We start from the raw sequence: 17395 nt of genomic DNA on the forward strand, positions 1-17395 counted from the left end.
TCCTGGAACAACTCCTTGGAACCCCCAGCGAAGACAGATAGATGGACACAGTTGGTGTTGTAGGCCACCCCCTCTATTCAAAGATGGTTGTTAACCGTGGACTTACATGGCTTCTTTCACTCCTCTTTCAAACCATCTGTCTTCTCTGTCCAAAACGTGAACACTGGCATTCTCGAAAGAGTGACCTTTGTCCTTTAGATGTGGCTGAGTCTTGTCCTATTAAGGTGGCTCATATGTATTTTACCATGTATTTCTGAAGTGGGTTTTTTTGTTTCTCCAGTGTAGTGGTCTGAGCATTCCTCGCTGCACTGCACAGTATATACTACATTGTTAAGTTTGTATATGGGAGTATTGTCTTTGGGATAAACCAGCATTTGTCTAAGTGTATGGCAGGGGTGTCCAAACTCCGGCCCGCGGGCCGCAGTTGGCCCATGGGCCGCAGTTGGCCCGTGGTCCATTTTTATTGGCCCGCAAGTAATTTTATAAATAGACTAGAAAGCGAAAATTTCGGAAGAAATTTTAAGTGTGCCTATGCCTCTGCTAATCAGTGTAGTTTGCCATTCATATGGCTACAGAGAGCAAAACTCAGCAGAGCAGCCATTCTCCACCATGAACTATGGTAAAAACAAACACCGCTCGCGCCTCACAGATGACAGCTTACAGTTTTGGGTAAAGATGAGGTGACTTCGTACAGCCCCGATTTGCAGACGCTATGCACACAGGTTCATGAGCAGAAGTCCTATTGTACCACGGCAGACCCGACAATGTTTGCATGAACACGCTTTGAAGCATTACGTTATGGACCACTTTTGACACATGGTTGGTGTACCCACACAGCCAGCTGTAGCTTTTCAACTCACAGCCCAACACACACCCAAAAAACAGCCGAGAGAGCACAGACTTTACACCCGTGGGTCCACCTCCCCTGCAGCGGCACTGCAGACCACGCTCCGTCACACACATCAAACACGTAAAATAAATATTTATGCACTTTTGCATTCACTTTTTGTTTTTTGTTATTTTTACACAGTGTTCTGAAAGATTAACAATGGTCTACAGCCGATCTTGTGTATTGTTATACAAACTTTGGTTGTAAGATTCAGATAACTATTTAATAAAAGCTAAATATTTTATATGAGAGTAAGAAAGAAAAGTATATCTTTGTGTCCCCTTTCCTGTTAATGCCCTACCTGGCCCCTGGCAAAAGCTTTGCTAGATCCGCCCCTGCACAGTTACCAGCTGTCAGCTACACAAAAAAGGAGCTTGGTCTTTATTTGTCTCTCAGAAACAGTTCATAACTTCCCTTCAACTCATTCATGTCACCTAAAGGGTAAAGCTGTTTCTCCATCACCAGTTCAGCTCTGATGATTCAGTAAGGACATCTCCTGGTTTGGACCAGCCCTTTTTTCAGCTGTGGCTCCAGCAAACATCAGCTGATACTAGAAATTAAAATCAAATGAATTCTAACAACAGCTGATCAAGCTTAAACGTGCTGCTGTTGTTTAGCGCGATAAACAAACAAGAGAGAAAAGCCGATCATTGATCAGTTTCATGACTGAAGTTTCAACAGGCGAGAGAATGACAGGGGAGGCTGTCATAAAGTCCAACATCAGTAACTTAGCGCGCACCCAGCTGTATAGAAACTCCGTCGTGCTAGCTAGCACACAGTACGAGTTATTGTAACTGATTTTAAAAAGTCAGCACAACGAAAATAAACTACACCTAAACTCGGTTTATATCTGACCCAAATAGAGTGCAGTTCATAAGTTCTTACCTGACATTCAGTTAACCTGACGCTCCGACCGGCAATCGCTTCTACTCTGTTTGAGCTCCGCGTTAGCCACCACCGATCGGCTGCCGCCTCGCATGTCTCTTTCTCCGCATGTCCTTTCTGTCAAACACCGGTGGCTAGCTGCCCTTTGTTGGAGCTCCGCGTTAGCCACCACCAAACAACTCAGTTATTTTTCCCACATCGACCAGCATCTGGACAACCACCTTTCACTGTTTATATCGTTACTAAAATGAATAAATGAATCATCGGCCCATATAAACGAAAAATAAGTTCAGCTGAGACACAGACTCTTGGCGAGCGATCGGGTGGTGAAACGAGTGTCAGCCGCCTCACTGTAAGCCAAGCCCGGGTGCTTTCTAACGAAGAGCCGCTAGGCGTGCTAGCAGTGCGTCTGCAACTGGCCTTGTGCTGGCCTATGTGTGGGTCACCTCTGGCAAACCAGATCTGGGCCGCCAAAGGGTCGTCATTCTTTGCGGTATGTGGGCCATGTGTAAGCACATTGTGTGGGCCAGATCGGGGCCATAACAATTTTGCTATGTGGGCATGTGTTCTTCTATTCCAACTTCTAAAGTAACAAAACAAAAAACATCACAACACAAAAAATACACAATGGTGTCACACTCTCTCCTTTAATGCATTTATTGACACTGAGTCATTGCCATAGTCATAAACACTGTTGGAGTGTTTAAAAGGTGTTGCAGTCGCCCTGATGTACAAATCACATCTGTTGTCGAGCCTTTAAAAAGTTTAACGTTTCCTAAAATGTAATTTTTAAAAAAAGCATATATATGCACTTTACATCTGAGTACATATGTTCCATATACTGAGTGATATATTTTAGCTGAAACACAAGGCACTTACTGGGGCACCTTTGAAATACTGATCAGGATGTGCAAACAGGAATACAAGATCAACACAGATACTGGCCATGTGTGGCCATCGTCAAACACTTCCCCTTGACTGCTGGACAGACTTCTTTAACTCATTTTTTTCCTGTTCCTTCTTATGCCACGTCTCAACGTTTGTTCAAAGCAAATGTGTAGTCATTATTGCTGTATACACACCTTTGTCTACCCATAAGAAGGATTCCTTCAGGCAGGGCTGATCCTGTTTAGACCATTGTCTTGGAGCGATTAGTACAACAAACACTAAGCTAATATAATCTGCGAGTAAAGGATCTCTGACCTTCACTTGTGTCAATATGTTTGTTTTTTGTTTTTTTCTTTGTTCGTTCTTCTTGTGATTATAAAAAATCACATGGTCAACCATATAACTTTGTGTTGAATAAATTCTGTCACACATCATTGTGTTCTAAGTCTGAGGCAAGGTTTTACTGTTAGCTAAAATAAACAGCAGTGGAGATGAGAGCAACACTGAGCACTTATGTGCAAATTAGTGAGATAATTGCTGACATTGTCCTGTGTAGCGTGAGACCTCTTGTGATTTTGCATTTTTAAATCAATATTTTGGGGGGTTGGAGGCAAGACAATTATTCTGTTTGCTTTTGGCTTGGAAATTAAGCAGGTGAGGGGATATACCAGGAGGACATATTGCACATAGCAACTGGTGTACCAAACTGAAACCATAGAAACCTTTACATGATCAGACTGAGTTAAAGCTTTAGATTTCAAACTGACTTAAGTACAATCTATAAGGAAACTGCTGTGCAAAATCTTTTCCAAAAACATATAATTACCTTTTCATATGCATAAATATTGTGTAAACAGCTTTGCTCAAATAAAATCACATGTAACAAGGTAGTTCTACATTGTCTGTTTAAATATTACACAATTGTGTCTGTTTGTGTGTGGACTGTACTTCCTATTGCTCCCCACATCCTTGTTTCTTCACAGCTTTATTGTTGAGGAAACAATATGAGTCAGTGGAAGTTCTCTGTGGGGGTTGTCGAGCTTAAAAACTACACAATGTCAAGGTGCCAGCTGTTTTTCCTTAGCAGGTTTGGTAAATTTAATCCATGATCTTGCCTGCTGAAAAATACTTCTGTAAATCAAGATGTAGATGAAAATAAAAAGATGGGTTTATGAAGGCTCAGTTCACCCAGATTACATATATTCCCTTATTTACCAGCGATGTGGTTTTGTTTCTCTTTGGAGTAAACATTTCCTAGTGGGTTTATGATCTCAGGCCTCAGTTTCAAGTCTCACCATGATATTAACTTGGTAAACTGCAGTTTGATTTAGAGTAAAACAGACTATGAAGGTGGGTATACTTGATGGCCGGGCAACCACAATGTTTCCCTTGTCATTACTGTATGAGTCACTACTATATGGACGTACTTTTTGACCTTTGCTTCTCTTACTCATCATCTGGGTTTTTAAAACCAGAGACCAGTTAAAGCAAACAAACTCAAAATGCCTTAGACTTTTTATCAAGCCAGCTGTAGTAGTTGAGGAAATTATCCAAACAACATTGCTATCCTTAGGAGTCTAATGACAAAGTATTTCAACAGGAGAAACTTTTTACAGTGATTATTTAACATTACCCAGATAACAACTAGAGCTGTAGAGATAGTAGGTATCTCAGGTCAATGTCAGAAAATACAAAGTGTATCTGCATGCTACGATTAAGGATCTGACCTTTTTTTCTTTTCTTTGCAATATCGGTGAACTGACCTTTTCAAAGTTAAGACAGCTAAACCATGTATGCTGTAAAAACTAACTGTAATACAGTACAAAAAGGCCCTGCTGGAGTTTTGCTCATTACAAGACCCCTGTACTCAAGTCTGTCTTTAGTTATTATTGGTTGGAATGGCTGAACTTTTGCATGGCTCTAAATGTGGATGTGATTTTTATAACCTTATACACCCCCAAAAGCTTTCCACAGTCATATGCACTGCATTATGTTAGTAAAACAAATACGTTTTCATCCCAGGGCATTAAATACTAGTGTTTTGTCAGGAGCCACTGGCTTTACAGAGATCTAAACCTTTGGTTTAAACCCTTAATACAACACAAATGACGAAGTAAAGGTCCTGTTTTAAAGAGCAACAATATATATGAACAAAGGGAAGTGATGGAGGCATACACTGAAGGACTTTCCATGATTTTCAAACATAAAGACACTTCAGTGTATCTTAATGTGGCACCAAGGTATCCAGAGCAAGTCTCACATGTTATGTACCTTTTTAAAACTATTACACTACTACACTTTAGCGCCAATACCAAAGGACATCTTGCACGTATCCCTGTGAGATGCCAATGATTTCTGATAAAATGTTAGTATTAGACACGGTGATAATGATGATGGTAGGCTGGAAAAACACAAAGTCAAACTCTCTGGTTCTCTGAGTTGCTGACAGTTCATCTTAACTAACAACAGCTGGTTTGAGGAGTAGCGCCCTTGATGGAACCACCACCCAGGACAAAGTGTCACTTCGTCTCGCCCCAACCCCTGCAGAGAGGTTCAGCACTTCCCCGTCCTCTCCTTCCTCTGATTCCTCCCCGTCCTCTGGCTCCCTTCTTGCCACCTGCCCCAGACCTCCCAAAGCCCCCAACCCAAACATAGACGCAGCTGAAAGTCCAAAGCGCAACAGTGGGGAGTCTGAAAGGCTGAGCGATCCCATGCTTCCTCTTCCTCCACCCATGGAAAAGAGCGGTGCCCCGTGGTGGCCTAGAGCTCTGGCATGGCAAAAAGCAGAGAGTGGCAAGGAGGTCCCAAGGCCCCCAAGAAGGGCTGCAGCAGCCCCAGGGATGATGACAGGAGCCCCTCCTACAGAGGGCTGTTCAGTGGCACTCTGGTGGGTAGGAAGGCTCAGCCCTGTCCCTGATCTGCTTGAACTCCCAGGCTCCTGGGCAACAAAGTGCCCGTGAGCCTTGATGTGCTTGCGTAGGGAGCTGGGGTCTGTGTAGCGCTTCAGGCAGCCTGCCATCTTGCAGTAGTAGGGCTTGTCCACATAGTGGGTGCGAGTGTGCTTGAAGCGGTCACTAGAGTTGGAGTAGCGCTTGCTGCAGCCTTCATAGGGGCAGATGTAGGGCTTTTCCCCTGGAAGAAAAGAGAAACAAATAAATATGAGTCCGAGACAGAAGGACGAAGGAAAGGAGAAATGGAGGGAACAGAAATGATTTGATTTGAAAACAATGCCAGAGAATGATGTTGTCAGTTTTGTTTCTCTTAAGAGTCATTGTGTGTCATTGTTTTACAGGGAAGGAACAAAGAAGAAAGTGTTATTCTGGTGTGACACTTTTGAAAAGAACAAAATAAAATACTGCTTAAGACCAAAAGATATAAAATACTTTATTTTTAATGGTCAAATCCCATGATGCCACCTTTTGTAAGAGCCTCACTGGGACTTTTTTCTTTTTTCTTTTTTTCTCAAAAGGTTTAATTTGCTCCTTCTTTACATTATTAGAGTAGTATTTTGAGAGGTGGAGGTGTGTGTGTTTGTGTGTGTTGTAGCTTTTATTTAAGCAAGCTAAATAGTGTAAATTTGCAATCTCTTTTGCAAGTATGTACCCAGCCAATAGAGGTAGCAGTAGGATGTTTGTTGAAGAGAGCCACTTCTCATGTTTTCAGCAACATGAACATTTTGAACAGTTCTCTTACAAACGCTGATTGCTGATGAAGATCGTGATGTATGAAAAATTAAACAGATGCTTACTGTTAAATCAATGGGATGAAAATAAACCAAACAGAACAATGGACAACAACATCAACATTGCATTAACGTAATAATGTGAAACTTTGTACGACCGTCTGAATGATCACTTTGACAACCTGTGGGTAGTAAAAAGCATGCACGATCTATTGTTCAGATCTGTTTTTGTTTTGGCTTTTTTGGGGGGCGGGGTCATTCTTCAGTCTTAAAAGTCTTAAAAGCTTGAAAAAAAGAATGTAACAATAAGTTTAAAGAGACTTTTTCAGTTCTAAAAATACAAGGTGGCAAATCCCAGATATTTAAACCGCGGTGGGGGTTGTCTCCTTTGGAGTTGATCCTGATAGGAGTTGAACCACTGCTGATCATGTGAGTGACCACATGAGCCAAGGTGTGAAAAAAGCTGTGGGTCATTTAAGGGTGAATCCACTATGAGACCTTGCCACACCCTTCATGTGAACTACTGAGGTCACTTGAGGCCAAGTGTGTGTGCATTATAGTTCCTGTTTAGGAGTTTTAAATGGTTTGAAGAGAATCAGACTAACAATACTTTATTAATCCCCAAGGAAATTATGGAAGGGTTTAAAGAGTCCATCTACATAGATTAGAATAGAACAGCAATTGCTGCCCATATCGTGCATGAACAATGAAATTGTATTTTGAATGACCATCACTAAGGTTATCATAACCTACCACTAAAGGTGGTAGGTTATGATACCATCAGTCAAGGTCTTAAGACTACTATGACCTGGATGATGAAAACCTGCACAGACATCTTGTTTTTTCACAATATTTTTAAATGGGAACAAATTTTGTTTCCCATGTGAATTGGTCACAGTCTTGAACTGACCTCTATTTAATTAAAAATCAGACTTGGGCTTTTGGCTGGACAGACAACTCTGTCCCTTATACTGCAGTTACAAAACAGTGGTTGGAGATCATGGCACACCAACAGTATTGGAGCCATGTATAATCGCCTTGAGTTTGAGAGCTCACCTCTACTAAAAAAAAAAGAACTGAAGGAAAGCAGTCAGCAACCACTTATATTTCCTAATAAGAAGGTTATTACAAGAAAACGTTTTTCCTGGCACTGACTAAAACTACAACAGGTAAAACAGGTCTGAGCTACAAGGAAAATGCACTTGTTTTGTGGTTGGATATTGTGGCTAAAATTTAACAAATTTCGGAAATCTATTGAAACAGTTGATGTAATTTCAAAGCACGTACTTGAAAGGTCTCTGGAAAGCATGTCCATGGAGAAGATGGCTGATAGTTGAAAGAAGTGTTTTTATAACGTGATGTCTAAGAATGTGAAAGACAGTTTCCAAAATCCATAAAGCTTTCTATGCTCGGCAGCAAATAGCTAACTCAGTTACAGACATTTTCAGCCTGTGGTGGAAGAGACCAGAAAAAAAAGCTAAAAGTGAAGTGAAGCTAAAAGCTCAGCTTGCAGTGGTTCTCAAACTTTTCACAGTGACTACCACCTCATAAAATATATGGCTCTTAAAGTACCACCCTTATGACCGACATTAAAGTACAGTAGTATAGGCCTATTTAACACCACATACAGTTCACATGACACAATTTTATTTCTTATATGAATGTTATTTATTTTAACTGTCATAAACAGGATGTGACAAGTGATAATAATAACAACTGTACTGCATTAAACATTCACCGTAGGTGGGATATCCGGTCTTTAAGTGATGACATATGAACCCTGCTTCTGGGACCAAACTACTCTGCGTTTATTAAGGCTGTTGTGTTTTTAACATGTTTTAATGCTTTCTATCTTGTTCTATTTAATCTGAACAAGCTCATTAAAACAGTCAGTGATCACTGTCGGCCTCTCTCGGTTTTTATTACCACTGTTCATTTTAAAATTCAGTTTTTAGAAACTTACGCTGTAACTACAGCCCAGCCCATGCAGCAGTATATTAATGACTAACCTCATATTGCAGTTATTCTCCTGACTGAAGTTTGGTCCGTTTACAGCATCCTGCCATACGATTGCATTTGTCCCTAACCGTCGGGAACCCTTGCGTTAACTTTTATCAAGTGGAAAAAAGTTAGCATTCATCCTCCAGTTTCACTGTGTATATATTATGCTAACTATAGCTGTGTAGCTAGCCACCACATAGCACATCATTACATACCAGCTAGTCCAACTTCAGTAACTCTACAAACATCACTTCTGTTTAGTTTTCTGTCTTCATTTATGTCGGAAGTGATAGCAGAGTTGTACGTTTTAATTTTTCAGAAATCACTCAGTCAGAACATGGTATATTATTTAATCTTAAAATATTTTTGGAGACTTTCCATGTACCACTAGAGGGAGCCCACATACCACCAGTGGTACACATACCACAGTTTGAGAATGACTGGTTCAAGTCATTGTTGGTTTTGAATGGGCTAAACTCACCTGTGTGCGAGCGAGTGTGTATCTTCAGGTTCTCCAGACGTGAGAAGCTCTTGTTGCAGGTGGGACAATGGTGTGGCTTCTCATTGGTGTGTGTGCGGATATGAATCAGCATTTTATACCTAGAAATCATAACAAATCAAACACACATTTTTAATCAAGATGTGCCGTTTTTATTGTTTTCAGTATTTTTACCTAGGATGTGGCTGCTGATATTCAAATGTGTCTGTCTTGGAAGCCTGACATATGATGCTTACATTATATTGAAAAGATCATGACTTGTCACACTGGATTCAAAGTTACTATTGCTGGCATGTTTTTGCTTCTTTGTTTCTTAATGCAGCAGTCCCCAACCTTTTTTGCACCACAGACCGGTTTATGTCCAACAATATTTTCACGGACTGGCCTTTAAGGTGTCGCGGATAAATACAACAAAATAAAACCAGTACCGGTACCAAAAAAAGAAGATTTATTCATAACACGCGGGAAAAGACCCAGGGAAACAGAGTTACGATAAAAATAAAAATAATGCTAAAAACCGATAAAAACCCTGAAAACCATAAATTTCACACCCAAGCCTCAACTCTCGCAGCCCGGTACCAAACGACTCACAGACCGGTACCAGTCCATGAACCGGAGGTTGGGGACCGCTGTCTTAAGGCATTACCTAGGAAATGACATTGCTTTTCACACCTGTTGCCTAGAGACCAGTATAATTTTTATGAGAAATATGCTTTGTGTCGCCCTCACGACAATGGAATGAAGCTACAGAATACCTGGCATTGAAGCCCCTCCCATTTCGAGCACAGCCTTCCCATTGGCAGCAGTATCCAGAATCCTTTTCAGGCTTGACATGGAAGTCGTTGATGTGATCCACCAGGTCCTGCAGCGTATCGAACAGCAGGTGGCACTGGAGGACAGAAGAGGGAATGAAGCTGATGGCTGATAAGGAACCTGATTGTGACCTTTTTAGGAAAATTTCACACAAACACTTGATGTCTTTTTCTTTTTATGTCACTGTTTTTTGTTTTTTTTATTGAAAATGTTTGAACAGTATACCATTAAAGTATACCATTAAAAGCAACTTTTGTCAAAGTATCTACAATTCCACAGCTCAGTACAGTTAGTGCTATTTCCTAAATTTGTAAACTCTGTAACATGTTGTATTATTTAAATCGTTTAGTCTTTTACTGTTACTGTCTTGGAGCAACTGTAACCCACACAATTTCCTTAGGGATTAATAAAGCATTCTGATTCTGATTCAAAGGATTAAAGAGAAAATAAATCTCTGTTTCTAGCATTTTCAGGATTGTCCCAGGATATGGATTTTAGATCTGTAAATTCAATGTAAATTAAAAAATAAAATCAAAAAGCAGAATCATCCTAGACAAAACTAACCAATAGGCGATTGTGGCGGAGATGTGGTCCTTGGCTCAGCTGCTGGGAAGGGGTGGTGCAGTGAGCTCAAGGGGCAGTGCCAGGGAGGTTGGTGGGACACATGTGTGGTGTTATAATTAATGAGCTCTCTCTTTTTTCCTGTGTGATTTTTAGTGAAGCCGGAGCAGAGAGTGGGGAGGTGTGTCAGAGTGTGGCTGGAAGCTGCACACGTGGGTGCCAGGAAGAAAAGACAAAGAGACTGTCAGTAGTGTGTGTGATGGCAATAAAAGGGAAAATAAACCCGAACAGTGTCTACTTGTGGTCCTTCTTCACAGCAATAGTATTTTCTATAAATTTGTTTATTTTAAACATATTTTTTAAAAAGTTTATAGTGCACTAAAAATCAGATAAGGGCAGCATGACAGATGTTTTCTCTGATTAAATTAATATTATGTAGGAGTAGGTTGTGGATAATAGGTATTGATTTGTAAATAACTGGACATAAACTTGAGCTTATTATATAATATTATACGAGAGTATATTTCTAACTAAATAGGCAGCTCGTTCTCTTTTGCTTGAGGTTATATCAAGAAATATAACACTTTCTGGGGTCTACTTGAAGGAAAGGCAGATGTGAAATTTAAGGTGAGGTCAACATAAACTCCTTAGCGGAGTCAACTGCAGTTTAAATGAAGTAATAAGTATGTGTAAGTATAAGAAGATCATTTCATAGCTCAGATAAAGCCATCATAAAAATATCCTGTTATAGATCGGTAACTGTAAATCTTTAAAAGTTTTTTTCCTGTGGATTCACAACAGTCACAACACCTGTGAATGTGTGACACAAGCTTAAAGTGTGCAAGTTGTTCTGACTTTGATGGCTCTGTGTGCGGTATGAATGTGAGTATTAATGGGTAAATGTGGCTTGGAGTGTAAGAGAGCTATAAAAATGTAGATCATCCAATTTTGTGGATTTCCAGGGAACATTATGCCAGAATAACGCACTCATAGGAGCTCATGAGGTGAAAACACTCTGAGAAACACTGCTGCTGGTAGCAAAAAGGGAGATTCTGGCTATTATTAGCCTGACGTGATCATCTGTAGTTACCGTGTGCAATAATTTTAAGTGTGACCTACTGAAGAGCATGTCCATTAATCATAGGATCTGTTGTTCTGATATAGAGTTAAGTTTTGTACAGTTTAGCTAATCAAGGTATTTCATTGTTTTTCATTCATTTTTTATAATGCTCAAACATAATTATTAATCATTTAGTTCTTAAAATACCAGAATATAATATAGGAAATGGTTGATTCTGACCTTTTAATACAACCAACTATATATTTTTTTTAAAAACACAAAGTTTATCTATTTAAAATTATATAAACAGATGAAAAACTAAATAGTTACTTTTCACACCAAACTGGTTAATTTGTTATTGCTAGATCACACCGCACACCACACTCATTTTTTATATTGTAACCTCTGATAGCATTTATGCTCACTGACCTCTTTTTCTGTAACTCTCAGCTTTATATATTGTGTTTGCAGCGCCACTTAGTGGTCAGAGTAATGTTTGCAGGCTCTTTTTCACCCTCATTAAAGAAATTGCTTGTGCCTGCTATTAGGTGTAGGGTTTGAAGTGCGACACATGATTAACAATATTATCTGCCAAAATAATATGAATCAAGCTTCTGTTAAAATGCATGCAATAAACATATAAATAACTATAACTTAACCTATAATATTTAATTACACGTACCTTCATCCAACGGCAGGCCAACTGAGCATCCACGGAGGGTTCTGGAGAAACCGGCTTCTCTCTAGTCTGACTGATGAACATGGAAGAGGGAAAGCTGTAGCTTCTTGGTGGACTTCTAACTGGGAGATAAAATGGATAGCCCTGTGGTGAAGCACCGGGTTCCACACCTCGGTGAAAAGGTGATTCCTAATGCAGAGCAGGATAGAGAGAGGTCAGAGCAAAAGAATTTTGTGGCAACAAAGGCAAGATGTTCATTAGCTATTCACAAGAAAAGAAAAAAATAATAATTTACTTCACCGGTAACAATGAAGAAAGAAGCAGACCTAATATTAAAGCCTGCAGCTTTGACCTTGATTAATAGAAAGATACAACTATCAGAGGAAATGGAGGAAGGTCGTGAAATAATCATGGATAATTCCTGCTGTGGACTGGACTCCTTCTGGTCGTGTTTACTTTGAATTGTGGTTGTTAAATTGTCATTTAAGAGCTTTTGCATCCATGACATGTAGGTTTATTAACTGGGGATTGAAGGTCTGCGTTTTTTTTTTATAATTATATTTATATTAATTTTATTATAATTATTATTTATAATTAGAATACACTTCAGCAAATCCAATGATGACAATGAAAAATGCTTTGATAATGTAAAAATGAGGACTTTCTCTGCTAAATGATTAATTTGGTCCAAGAAGGAAGGTTTTGTGCCGTAAGTAAAGGAGCTGTGTGTTTGATGTTTTCACCATTAAAGCACAGCTCAAATTTGATTTAGACAGAATCACTGCGTGGCTGTGTGCTGTGTGCAGATGCTGCACTGGCAAATTAGATTCACTCCCTGGATCACTTTTCAATTCAGTCCTGCTGAAGAAAAATGGAGCGCATTCAGCCACGATCGGTCACCGGTTCGAGAATTCTAAGATTGTGGTCATGCCTGTTCACAAGATTAAGTGATTACACGAATACATACACGTACCCGGAAAGGTTTTCCCTGGAGTGTGTGCTTGTAAAACAGAATATTTTTTTATTCTTTGAATCCTCCTTAAAATGAGTGCAGCACACACCGGCCATGTGTTTGTAATGAAACCCCCATCAGCTTAGGGGAATGTAACATTCCTGGGTATTTCAAAAGCTGGACAAACATTAAAGGAACTGTTTGACATTTTTAGAAACATGTTCATATATGTTCATGCTGAGAGACAGATGTGACTCACATGTGTACTGTAAAGGTAACACTACAGCCAGCAGCCAGTTAGCTTGTAAAATATTCATTTGTGAGCTGTACAGGTGCCAGTAGTCCCAAAAACCGCTGTTCTAATAATGTCCTCTTGGGTTCCGCTCGCTTTTAAAATGTCAAAATGCAGCTGTAACTACATCTCTGTACAAAAAAAATTATATTCACATTCACAACAGCTTCACAGGTGGTGATCTTTTTTTATAACTCATCCTTTTTGATACTTTTAAGACATAAATTCAGGGGCATGTGCATTTTAATCTGACTGGTGTGCTGACACAGGGAAATTGTTACCATTTCCTAGACCTCACTTCTGCTTATCTGAGATCTGAAACAATCACATGACCCTCTATGAGCAAGCGTTTTGGACAGTGGGAAGGAAAAACTCCCTTTTAACAGGAAGAAACCTTCAGCAGAACCAGGGTCAGGGAGGAGCGGCCATCTGCTGCGACTGGTTGGGGTGAGCAAAGGAACACAGGACAAAAGACATGCTGTGAAAGGGAGCCAGAGATTAATAACAAGTGTGATTCAATGCAGAGAGGTCTGTTAACATAGTGAGTGAGAAAGTTGGCTGAAGAAGAATACTCAGTGCATCATGCGAATCCCCCAGCAGTCTACACCTATTGCAGCATAACTAAGGGAGGATTCAGGGTCACCTGATCCAGCCATAACTATATGCTAAGGAAAGTTTTAAGCTTAATCTTAAAAGTAGAGATAGTGTCTGTCTCCCAAATCCAAACAGGAAGCTGGTTCCACAGAAGAGGGGCCTGAAAACTGAAGGCTCTGCCTCCCATTCTACTTTTAAATACTCTAGGAACAACAAGTAGGCCTGCAGTGCGAGAGCAAAGTGCTCTAATAGGGTGATATGGTACTACAAGGTCATTAAGATAAGATGGGGCCTGATTATTTAAGATAAGATAAGATAAAATAAGATAAGACTTTATTGATCCCACGACGGGGAAATTTTTGCGTCACCTCACCTCAAGACCTTCTATGTGAGGAGCAGGATTTTCTATATCTCAAATCAAGATCAACAAGGTCAACAAAATTTGAAGCAGAGGTTTGACAATACAAATCTGCAACATGGAATCGGTGATTTATAATATGAGATGTAATTTTTTTCTCCTATTAATTTTTACACCAGCTAAAATGCTATCCACACAATCCTTGGAAGAGCCATCTAGACTAGACTAGTTTTTGACAACAATCATTTTTCAAGCTTGATACACTGCTCACAAATTGCTGTTATAAAAATGGGCCAGATGCAATCTTAATACAAGGTATTGATTTGGTCTGATGCTTTGCATGCTAAGTATACTGCACCCAGCCACTCAATTCAAATCTTTTTAATTCCCATATCCTCTCTGAAACGTCAAAAGAGATTGAAGTCATTACCATCTCAACTGATGAAACAAGCAAAGCACAACTTTCGTGTGTGCACACTAATTGCGAAGTGCATCAACGAAAGGAGTGGTAGCATTAGTGTACTCCAGCAAACACATGGACTCACCCGAGAGAAGAGGTGTGGCTGAGGGCTGCTGCTGTTCTGAGGGGACTCCATGGGAGAGGATGGAGAGAGGGAGGATGGCGAGGAAGGGGATGGGGAGAGAGAAGAGGCATGGCGCAAGGAGGGGGACAGGCTGAGGTCCATGGCTGGAGGGGTGAAGCAGGACCCAGGTCGTTCTTGAGAGGAAGACAGGGAATCTAGATTAGAGATTAGAGATAAAGCAGGATCCTTATTACATCCATCACAGTATCATGATTCATTGATTTCTTGCTTTACTGAGGTTCATTTCACAAAATCTCCCTGTAATTTTACCAACACATTATTGTTTGCAGGTAATGCCACAGTCTTAGCAACACCCCTGCTCACATTGTTTTTTAAATATTTTTAAAAATATTTTAAATATATCTATACCTTTTCAATTTCATTGAGGCATGTAGAACATTTCTACAATCCTCTGACTTATTTTGTTCTTTCTTCTTCTTAGATTTTATAACAATCACAATAAAAGTAATAAATAAATTATGAGGCACTTTTCAAAACAAGAAGAAAATCGCATAAAAAAATTGCACAAAGCGACTCCCAGGCCATTTCATTTTGTTATTATCGCAGCTATCTGAAACAATCACACAGAACTCATTAATGTAAGTGCATGGTGCTTCATCCATACTGGACACAAAATAGCTACTGGCCCTTGGTTTGTCATCAGTAGTTAAAGCAAGCCGTTTATCAGTTTGAAGGGTGGTGGATCAATTCCCAGGCTACCCCAGACTGCATGTGAAATCATCGCTGGGCAGGATACTGAAACTCAAGTTGCCCCCAATCCATCCTTCAGAGTCTTCAGAGTCCTTCAGTGTATGTGCAAATGTTAGACAAGGCACTTAGGTATGGACGTGTGACTTTTAATAACAAGATCTACCATAAACATGGAAGGGATGACCCTGGCGTCGTTCATTGGTTCAGTTGTCACGCCATCCATTGTGAATGATGAATTAGGTCCTCTTTATATGGTGAGGGGACTTAAGTTTTTCCTTGTGTGAAGCTCAAAATCTCTTCTCTCTGTCCCAGGTTCAGCCCTCTGTCTGCACCCTCTACTCTCAGCCCGTCCTACCTGCCTAACTCTCCAGAAACCTTTCTGAGACTATATTTGCAAATCAACCTACTGAATTTGTTGTAATCTCAGTTTCTATTTTCTGCCCATGGGTCCTTTAATCAATAGCAACAGCAGTGTTTCTGTGTCGAACACAGAAGGAAGCACACAATGCAGTAATGCTGAGCACAAAAGCTAACACAAGAATGAAGATACAAAGTCCATTGTGTTTGTGAATGTCACAGAGGTGCTGTATTTTTTAGGTCACTTCATATCAGTGTCACACTCCTCTTGTTATGAGCTGCACTGACAAAAATGGGGACAATCTTCTCGAGGACACAAATGAGCTACTGTTCACTGGGTTTGCAATAATAGGTTACCAGGAAAGTGAGGACAGAGAATCAACCTATTACGCTATTGCATTACCAGTGATAAACTTAATCACTGCGCCATGACAATATCAAAGTCATGTCATGTGTGCATTTAAGAGAGTAGAAATGATGGAGAATTTATTTCAGTGATGCTAAAACTGCTAGATGTTTACCAGGTTAACTCGTACCTGGGGAAGAGGGAGGCGATGGAAAAGTTGCGCACTGTAGCCGCAGTCGTTTGGTGCTGATGTGGGCACAAATAGAGGACGGGTAACTCCTCTTTCCCAGTATGCCTGGACCGTCTGTGCGACCTGAGGGAAGCTTCAAGTCCAGTGGCTCATCCACAGACAACATGGCCGCTGATTATTGTTGCCCACCTAGCCACAGACAAACAAGTTAACAAACAAAGTGTCTTTATTTCAATTTCAAAGAGCAATGAAAACAAATTTATTCATAGGACTCACTTACTAATTCGGTTTTTTTAATAACCTCCTTGAATAAATCTGTACAGTAAAAGGTACATTTCTTTTCCCTTTTCTCTCTGTCTCACACTCAGTGATACTGAGTCTGTTGTGGGTGTTAACCACAGCTCTCCACACTATGAAATGACTCTGACTCATCTGTCAAAAGAAATACCTGCGACCCACAAATCAAAACAATCTCATTTACACACAGTGAGACATTACTTTCACAACACCGTGCTAACGGATGACTTCATGTACATCTATAACAGGTTATTAAACTACAAAAAAACATTTTGGCACATCTTACAGCTACAGAGGAATTAAAAGATCCCATTAATTCAGTTAATTCACTCAATAAAGTGAGCTGTATGACTAAAATCTTCAGGTTTTCTTGATCCACTTTCTTAGGCTCTCGAGATTCAACATTCACACAAGTAGTACAGAGTTACACATCTTTCTTCATGGGATATCCGCTGGTATATCATCAGCTATCATTCCCCACTTAGAATTTGGATAATAATATTCCTCTCCTCTTTTTCAACACAAACACAAGAAGATAGTAAAACATCCACATTTAGACTTCAAGATGCAATGAGGAATAATTCTCAATAACCCCAAATAAATTCTAAAATGATAATCACGAAACTGTTGCAAAAAACTACTTAAAATCCCACAAACTGAAGCAATAGTAATAGTTAGTCTAGATGACACTTCGCTTAATTGTGAATACTTGTTAATTATGTTACGGCCCTAGCAGGGCCTCATCCTGAAGGTGCCT

The 17395-nt window shown here is 39.9% G+C and overlaps 1 protein-coding gene across 2 annotated transcripts in view; it reads right to left on the reverse strand.

Moving 5' to 3' along the window:
- Positions 1-2395: 2395 nt before the first annotated feature.
- Positions 2396-17395, reverse strand: part of LOC116327573 (zinc finger protein GLIS2-like) — a 33471-nt gene continuing 18471 nt past the window's right edge. Inside the window, exons 2-7 of one of the 2 annotated variants that reach the window (XM_031749185.2) lie at positions 16342-16530; positions 14699-14871; positions 11961-12146; positions 9600-9733; positions 8827-8945; positions 2396-5794 (exon numbers count right to left, since the gene is read on the reverse strand). In XM_031749185.2, coding sequence (XP_031605045.2) covers positions 5118-5794; positions 8827-8945; positions 9600-9733; positions 11961-12146; positions 14699-14871; positions 16342-16507 — 1455 coding nt within the window. In that variant the 5' untranslated portion in view covers positions 16508-16530 and the 3' untranslated portion in view covers positions 2396-5117. Of the gene's footprint in view, positions 5795-8826; positions 8946-9599; positions 9734-11960; positions 12147-14698; positions 14893-16341; positions 16531-17395 lie in introns of both variants that reach the window. The other variant, XM_039613801.1, reaches the window with a different exon arrangement.

This window comes from Oreochromis aureus, linkage group 6, assembly GCF_013358895.1.
Source record: "Oreochromis aureus strain Israel breed Guangdong linkage group 6, ZZ_aureus, whole genome shotgun sequence".
NCBI lineage: Eukaryota > Metazoa > Chordata > Actinopteri > Cichliformes > Cichlidae > Oreochromis > Oreochromis aureus.